This window comes from Photinus pyralis, unplaced genomic scaffold (assembly GCF_008802855.1).
Source record: "Photinus pyralis isolate 1611_PpyrPB1 unplaced genomic scaffold, Ppyr1.3 Ppyr1.4_LG3a, whole genome shotgun sequence".
Taxonomy (NCBI): Eukaryota; Metazoa; Arthropoda; class Insecta; order Coleoptera; family Lampyridae; genus Photinus; species Photinus pyralis.
Window position 1 is genome coordinate 15040939 of NW_022170509.1, and position 8963 is coordinate 15049901.

Below are 8963 nucleotides of genomic sequence, written 5' to 3' on the forward strand. Positions count from 1 at the left end.
AAGAAAGGTGAGTAAAAACAAGAGTCACTTTTCTCAAATTTGTTTGGCTGATTTTTATATATATTTTGTAAAATGTAAAATATCATTCTAAAGTAGTATCCAGTATCGCCAGACACACTCGGCTGTCCAGAACTTTTCACAGATGCGTTAAAGCTTGGAAAAAAAAACAAAATTATCTTTACTCATATTTAAATACTTGATTTTTATATGTTATTTAGATATCTATCTATTACAAATTTAACTTTGGATCTTTATTTAAAGAAGATGAATGTTATAATCTCATTAAATTTTTGTACGACGATAGTTACAATATCACAATGAGGAAGATACTAGGAAGACTTAATTTATACGAAACGACGTGCGTTTTAGTGATAACTGGAAATTTCAGGCGACAAGGAAGTTTTTAGCTTAAAAATGTCAAATTGGACACTTCCCTGACAAGTACTGACATTCAATGGAGAAAATTTGTAATTTTGTAAAATGTAATTATTCTTTATCCGATGCATCAATCGCCGTTAAAATCCATCGAAAAATAAACGTTTTATAAATTTTTCTGTGAATGTCGTTACTTAGTGAGAGTGCCAATTTTCTTGCATAGTTCCTAAACAGTACTTTGTATACAGTGTACCCCAGGTAGAACGCACCATAGCGAAACGGCAATGTATTTTTTCGCGAAGGATCCACGAGGCCTTTGAAATTAGCGTTCAGCGTACTACTCTTTCTAGCATCACCCAAGCGCAATAAAGGATGTTGAAAGCTAACTAAACCAACTAATCTGACAAGGGCTGCAGAATTTTCCTTTCCTTACATTTTCTACTTTCTACCAAAAAAAACTGTACATACATGATGGACATAGGGATGTAATTACAAACGCCATTATTTTACACTGTAGAATCCATTGGTGAACAGAAAAAAGAGGGGTTTCATTGATAAAAATTTTGTTCTCATTTCCAAAACCTAATTTCGTGAGCAACCCGTATAATTTTTTGAGCAGTTGCATATTATGTAAGGATTGCTTAAAGAAAGTTTTGAAAATAGTTTAGCTCAAATTTACAGAAATTTATTCGCATTCGTTTTCCAGATAATAATTGACCCAGATCGTCATTGTGTGTTGTGTTTAATAACAAAATAAAATAGAATGGATATGGGGAACCAATAACCCTTTGAGTTAATTGCAGTTTTATAAGACTTGTTTAGAATTTTACCGAACTGTTCGAATAGCTTATGCAGTCTATTCAGAAAAGAAAATGGAGTAAACATTTTAACTTTTGTTAATGAAAAAAATATTTTTGACATTTATTTATGCTATGAAACGTTGATGGCTTAAAGTTTAAACAAAACAATAACATGGTTTTATTCCACCCAAGAATAGGCATATTTTTTTACGTGGGAAAGTGATGCGTTTGTTTATCACTGAGCGTTGTACTTCATTCACTGAATTTGGGACTATAATTTTTTTAATTTGATAGTTTCATCAAGTTCCCTTCGTATGGAATGAAAAGACTTTTAAGTTGGTAATGAACTTTGTTATGTAAATGATACCAAATTTAGGTATTCATATTTACTTACTGTTGCATTATTCCTCAAGTATTCATCAAATGTTGAATGGATTAGGCCGATATATTTTTCGATAGAAAGCTCCATTCGTCCCTTTGCAAAAAAAATGAAAATGGTAGCAAATTCAGTAAATCAACTCTGTATCTGATGCATGTGTAACTTTGTTTCAGGAGCATTATAAGAAACCAGTTATTTCAACAGTTTGCTGGCATGTGCACTGCGAAGAATGTTGGCTACACACTCTTGTAAGTGCAATTTATACCTAAGGGGAAAATTTAAATTGCAACCTATACAATTAATTATGGATATATTTCTTGACTGTAAATGCAATTTTCCTTTTCAGAGTAGTAAGAAAGTCTGCCCGCAGTGCAGCATGATAACGTCGCCATCAGACCTGAGGCGCATCTTCATGTAACGTTGTTAAAAGAACTTGGTTTATACATCACAGCACTTTCAGATGTTTCCAGCACTTCACTTAAAAATGCACCATTAGTAGTCTTACCGATGTTAAAAAACTGTAAAAAAAAATACCAAATCGTATATCACCCATTATATCGTACGTATTTGTACCTACCTACCCAATAATGTGCTATCCTCGCTTAGTTCTTTTGTAAAAATGGTTTAAATTAAATGTAAAATTTGGCGCTTGCCAATAACTGTAATATAATTAAATGACTATTTATGTTAATATAATAACATTATTATATCGTTAAAAGTTGTATCATACACGAATATTGTACATTTGCTGTAGATATATCCAAATACATTGTGTAAATGTAGTTAAATGTTTTCTGTTTGAAGATAAGTTTTCAGAACATTTAGGTTTTTTTTTAGAGCTTACGAGATTTTTTCCAAGAGCTTACCAGGCCTTTTCCAGAGATTTCCAGGAATTTTAAAGTTCATTTCCAGAGCGGTTTAAACACTTTCCGGAGCCTTCCACTGTCTTTCCAGTGTATTGTAGGCACCTTTCCAGAGCTTTATAGCCCTTTCCCAAAGATTTCTAGTCCCTTCACAACCTATCTACATGTCCAACCCTTACCAAACTCCAGCTTTCGGGGAAGGCGCAACAAATGCAGCGGTTCCAGACCCTTCTGCAGAGTAACCGGCAATTGTTAACCGTCCATCTCAAAGGTCCCTCGGTAGCCACACGCGCAGCTACTTTGTGTGTTTCCAGGAGACATGTGCGAGTCCCACCCGCGACAGACGTATATCTGCATCACTATCCCCATTTTTGCTTCGGGTCTTTCAAAAGAATCTTGGGACGTTTTTAACTTCTGAAATGTTACACAAAACGTCCTCCATGATCACCGTTTAGACCTTCGAATATGGTCCTTATACCTGCGCTGAGGGATCTGGGATCTTGAAATCTTCCTAGTCCACAACCAGCTTCGTTTGCATACTTCTATTTTTACATAAGTACTTACCGATATATAATCAATGCTCTAGGTAAGTACCACATAGCATAATCAAAATAAGCAAGTTACAAGAAAACAAATCAAAAGCAAATGTGTTTATTTTCGGTGCTTTACTGGCATTGGCAACCCAAACGCAAAGGTAAATTTTGAACATTTTTAGAAAACTGATTACTTATATAAAATGCCGTTTAGTAATCGATCGCCATCTGGTAGCAATGCGCCGACAAGAATTAAATAGAAAACACATATATGCATGGAATCTGTTCCTTCTCTACACTCCTTCTCTATACTATAGAATATAGGATCCTGCAATACGTAGGTACCTATTTAAAACAAAGGCGGTGAAGATGATCACGGATTTAAATATTCGAATAAACCATGTTCCCTGATTTCACCTGACTAGATATTTAGACTTTCACTGCGTTGGCATTTTTGTTAGCGTTTGTCGGGGGATGATACATAAGTGGACTGGTGATAGTTCAACCCTTACCACTTTGATCTAAAAATGCGCGAGTTCTATTTTGCTCACGATAGTTGGTAGGATGTGATTTAAAAATGCTGGGCATAGTTTGGGAATGCAAATGCGAAATGTTTGGGTCCTATATGGGTCCTATATTATTGTTGGTAGAATACCACCTGTGCATTGTTCACTAAACCCTACGGTTAACGGTAGCACTACATTTTTGTAGCATATCTGTTTGAAAATATTTTATTTTGGTTAAATGTATAAAAGATTAAAACAATTGATATATTAGGTACAACTTTTAAAATGAATATTTGATCGAAATATTTATTAAATGTTTGTGGAATAAAAATTCTAAACATTTTTGTGTAAACTACTAGTAAGTTCTTTTCAACTGTAGGTGCTATGCAGAGTGGCGGAAAAGTACGGAATCAGCGAGCTACAGCCTTAACCATTCGTTATATTGAAAAAGGTGTGAGATGAAAGTTGTTTGATATTATATTATGCATGTTTTGACGTACACGGATATTTTTTTCGAATGACGTCATTTCAAGTTGTCATGTTGAACATATTTTTTAAATTGAACAGCCTGTATTGTTTTAGTTTTTTATGATCCTCTAGAGTCTAGACGAGGTGCTTCAAAATGGTATAGGGTTTTAACACTCTGAAGTTCTCAGATTTCAAGATATTTTAGTTTTAATGTAATTAAATCAAAACATTGAAAAATGCGTATGTATAACATAACATAACTTGAAATGAAGTCATTAATCAAAATATCCGTGTACGTCAAAACATGCATAATATAATATCAAATATTCAAACAACTTTTATCTCACACTTTTTTCAATATAACGAATGGTTAAGGCTGTAGCTCGCTGATCCCATACTTTTCCGCCACTCCGTATGTTTGTACATATTTGCACATGTTATGTTTGTACTTATGCATGTTTTCCAGATGTGCAGTTTTGGCATCACATCAAAATCGGCCATAAAAGATAAAACCAATTTCTAACCCCCGACCAAAATCTAAACGAATCGCCGAATAGGTGAAGATCGCTTTGACACATTAATAGCTATAAGCTTAAGCTAAAGGTAAAAAACCGTATTGCAATGAAAAAAAACAGAATGAGTTGTTATCTTTTGATTTGCTAGTCCGATTTTCAATTTTCTGGGCGATTTGGATTGTACAGTACAGGCCAAAATCTAAAAGAATCGCTAATATGGTGAAGATCGTCTTGCCCGTCTTGTCGGTTCTGTTCGTCGGTTTTGTCAGTCTTGTCGCTTTCATCTGCAGTATGTGAGGATACTGTTTCTTTCGAATTTGGTTTATTTATAATCAATAATCATATTTGAACTTTCACCTTTATTGATAACGTCAATCGACCTTCGTGAATACCGCATTTTCCAGAAAGCATATTTTCTCTTTCAACAAGTAATTGTACCTTATCAGTTATCATAAACAATTGCAAGTAATCGATTTCTTAACACGCAATCCATTTCATAAACAAAAAATCGCGGCATCTAAAGATTCAAAGAGCAAAATCACACTAGACTGTGGCCAAAATAAATTATTTATAATGCTGCCACCAAGTGTGGTTGACAAAATATAGTTCTTATTCTAGATCATAGTTCTAACAATGTTTCCAATCCACCAAGAAAAATAGACTTTCAGACAGCTTGCTTAGGATAAAAACTTACATTTGTTATGAAACGTACTGTATATGACCAGAGCTGGGCAATATTAGATTTTGTAAATACTTTTTAGTATTCAAATCCTTTAAAGTATTCAAATACTTTGTAATTAAATAGTTTTATGGAAGCAGTATTTGAATTTGTAGCTCAAATACTTTCACAAATATTTAGTAGTCGAATACTTCGCAAAGTATTTGGATACTTCGTAAAGTATTCGAATACTTCGCATAGTATTTGAATACTTAACCTTCCTTTTTTACCAAAAATCGACTGCACCAAAATTTCTCGAGAAAACACTTTAAAATTTAAAGGGCTGTAACTTTTGAACTAGTAGCCCAATCTTGGAACTGTTTGAAATTATGGATTCTACAGGCCGCATTCTATAAGAAAATTTTTTTTCCGGGTCGATCTGAGACAATTTTTTTTCGGGCCTCAAAGAAAGGCAGTGTATAACCTTCCTTTTTTACCAAAAATTGACTACACCAAAATACCTCTGGAAAACACTTTTTCTTATTAATTTTGGTGCGTAGAATCCAAAACAATTCGTACTTTTTCGATTAGACCTCTCTATCAAAAGTTATAGACTAGAAACCAATTTCGAAAGAAAATTCAAAGGGCTATAACTTTTGGACTAGTAGCCCAATCTTGCAACTGTTTGAAATTATGGATTCTACAGGCCGCATTCTATAAGAAAATTTTTTTTCCGGGTCGATCTGAGACAATTTATTTTCGGGCTTCAAAAAAAGGCAGTGTATAAACTTTCCTTTTTTACCAAAAATCGACTACATCATAATTTCTCGGGAAAACACTTTTTCTCATTAATTTTGGTGCGTAGAATCCAAAACAATTCGTACTTTTTCGATTAGACTTCTCAATCAAAAGTTATAGACTAGAAACTAATTTCGAAAGAAAATTCAAAGGGCTGTAACTTTTGAACTAGTAGCCCAATCTTGGAACTGTTTGAAATTATGGATTCTACAGGCCGCATTCTATAAGAAAATTTTTTTTCCGGGTCGATCTGAGACAATTTTTCTTTCGGGCCTCAAAAAAAGGCAGCATAAACCTTCCATTTTTACCAAAAATTGACTGCACCAAAATATCTCGGGAAAACACTTTTTCTTATTAATGTTGGTGCGTAGAATACAAAACAATTTGTACTTTTTCGATTAGACTTCTCAATCAAAAGTTATAGACTACTGTCGGCGCAAAAAGTATGTGCACCCGAGTTTAAAGATTAATAAAAAAATAACCAGTTGACCTATTTTAATGGGAGGGGTATCAAATTAAAGCTCGTTTAATTTTGCGTTGATTAGGCCTAAATGATATTTTTTCCATAAAATTTAACTACATTTAGAACGCATAAAGTGCAAAAAATGCCCCTTTTTTGTGATATTTCTCGTTACGGTCAAATTTGGAGTCGAATAAAACGAAAACCACCCCATGAAATCGCTTCAAGTACGAAAATCGAATTTTTGTAGAGGCTAGAGCCATTTATGTAAGTTCCGATTTTATCAGAAACGGGGAGGTCGCACGAACTTTTAAAGTACATCGATATCAGCGGCATTGTCAATAAAACAATAGATGTACTTTTTTAAAACTATAATTTGATTAAGTTTGTCATAAACATTTTTTTATTTTTTGGAGTTTTTCGCTTTGCATGTCGCGTGTATCGAGATGCATGTGAAGGAAGCGCGCGAACTCCCAGTCCATTAGAATGTTACTCGCCCATGCATCTTTCTTATACGAAAGTAGGCGATCATTTTTCACAGGGCTCAATGCCAAAAAAATGTTATCAACAAAAATTTGAAAATACCAGGCAAAATGTTTTGAGAAAGGAGAGTAAAACATTAATTATATGAGAAAGTTTAATTATACATAGGTATATAACAATAGAAATATAAAAAAAGCTAACCCCATACAAAGTATAACTTGATTTTTTAAGTAGTATTAAGACTTTTATCTAGTATACTATTTTAAATTTTTAATGTTTTTGAGTGACAAGTATTTGAATACTTTTTACTGTATTCGAATACTTTTCAGAGTAAGTTAATGAAAATACTTTTCAAAGTATTGGAATACCTTTGATAGTATTAGAATACTTTTGAAAGTATTCGAATACATTCTAAAGTATTTGAATACTTATTTTTTAGAGTATTTGAATACTTTTCAATGTATCTGTATCTAGTATTCGCTTGTGCTTGACGTAAAAGTATTTAGTATTCAAATACTTTTGAATTGTGTAAAGTATTTACTATTTAGTATTCAAATACTGTTTGAAAGTATTCTGCCCAGCTCTGTATATGACTATTTTACATCACTTGGTATCACGACTTCAAGAGCGCGCAAGCGCACTCGTTTTAATATACGAAAGAAATACACCCACAGTGAGTGTACCTGCTAATGTTTACTTACGGAATTTATTAACACAAATTTTTATTTGATTAATAACTACCATTATTTATATTTTAAGGTATTAATAAAAAATCAAAAAAGATGTGCGCAAAAATGGCATTTCAACACCAAGCCGGGACGGCTATGGAATGCTTAAGTGTAAGTATTTCGATTTCTAACCTTTTTACCTACTTTCATATTTCTGCTTTCATTGCAGATTCCAATAACACTGCATAAAGAAGTGGACGGAGATATAATGAGATGTGGCTTTAAAATTGGCGGAGGAATCGATCAAGATTATCGGAAGAGCCCTCAAGGTTACACAGATAATGTATTATACCGATTTTGTATTAACTGTGTTGTCTAACATTCAATTGTACCTAATAGGGGATTTATGTAACCGAGGTTCACAAGGATAGTCCAGCATCGAAAAGCGGATTGCGTGTTCATGACAAAATATTGCAATGTAATGGATATGATTTTACGATGGTGACTCATAAAAAGGCAGTGAGCTACATCAAAAAGCATCCTGTTTTAAATCTACTGGTTGCTCGGAAAGGAGTTACATCGACATAAGCTGTGATTTACTTATACAACAACCTGCTTTTGTTAATCTTGTTGACTTCATTACACATTACGTTTTATACCATTGGGGAATTTTTTTTATATCGCAAACTTAATGTAGGCGATTATGGACATGTGCTCATCATGACTGAAAAATAGTATCAACTATGAATTTTCACCAAAGCTAAGGCAGGGATGTCATTACTTTGTTCAATTATGTAGTTCGCGTGGATGTGTAAATTTTAGGAACTGTTTCATTCCATTAGGAATTGTTAGGTTTGTTAATTAATGTGCATATAAGGGCTAAATTGTTCGATCGATTACCCTTTAATAATCAACTGTGTTGTGAAGACTCAAAGAAAATTTATTTAGTACTACAATGAAATAAGGGGAGCAATCCTCTGGCAACTGATTTATGTATTATATTTAAACCTGTTTTACAAGTATTTTAAGTTTTTGTTTACTTTGTGTCCATGTATGAGTTACCAATATTATTGTAACATTTATAGTTATATATAAGTCATTTATAACGTCTAGAGACGCTTTTGATAATAAGTTGGTTTATTTTCTTCTTTAATTTGATGCAGTATTTATTTAATCATTTGTTGCCATATGTTTGATTGTAAAGTAGTGATAATATATACCTTTCCAATATTGTGGCATTTGATATAGACATAAAATGATTGAGAAAACTATACGTCAAAATTGTTCAGTTTATAAAATGTGATGGATGTATTAGAAAACTTTTGTTGTTTATTTTCTATAAATAAAAGTGAATAAATTAAGAACTCATAATTGATACCTACCATAATCTTCCCCTTAATGCCATGTTAAAGTTGGATAAATCTTATACGAGAATGACAGTGTTACATTTCACAGCT

At 33.0% G+C, this 8963-nt stretch overlaps 2 protein-coding genes across 7 annotated transcripts in view; both read left to right on the forward strand.

Moving 5' to 3' along the window:
- The window catches only part of LOC116165569 (protein Teyrha-meyrha-like), a 142320-nt gene extending 140147 nt beyond the window's left edge, over positions 1 to 2173 (forward strand). For all 6 annotated transcript variants that reach the window (XM_031480121.1, XM_031480120.1, XM_031480124.1 and 3 more), the window contains 2 exons: positions 1728 to 1802; positions 1901 to 2173. In XM_031480121.1, coding sequence (XP_031335981.1) covers positions 1728 to 1802; positions 1901 to 1972 — 147 coding nt within the window. In that variant the 3' untranslated portion in view covers positions 1973 to 2173. The remainder of the gene's footprint in view (positions 1 to 1727; positions 1803 to 1900) is intronic.
- A 5325-nt stretch (positions 2174 to 7498) lies between these two features.
- On the forward strand, positions 7499 to 8736 carry LOC116165627 (uncharacterized protein C45G9.7). Its single transcript, XM_031480221.1, has 3 exons — positions 7499 to 7677; positions 7736 to 7849; positions 7906 to 8736. Exons 1-3 carry the CDS (start codon positions 7621 to 7623, stop codon positions 8092 to 8094), a joined length of 360 nt encoding a protein of 119 aa, XP_031336081.1. The 5' UTR covers positions 7499 to 7620; the 3' UTR covers positions 8095 to 8736.
- The last annotated feature ends 227 nt before the right edge of the window (positions 8737 to 8963 follow it).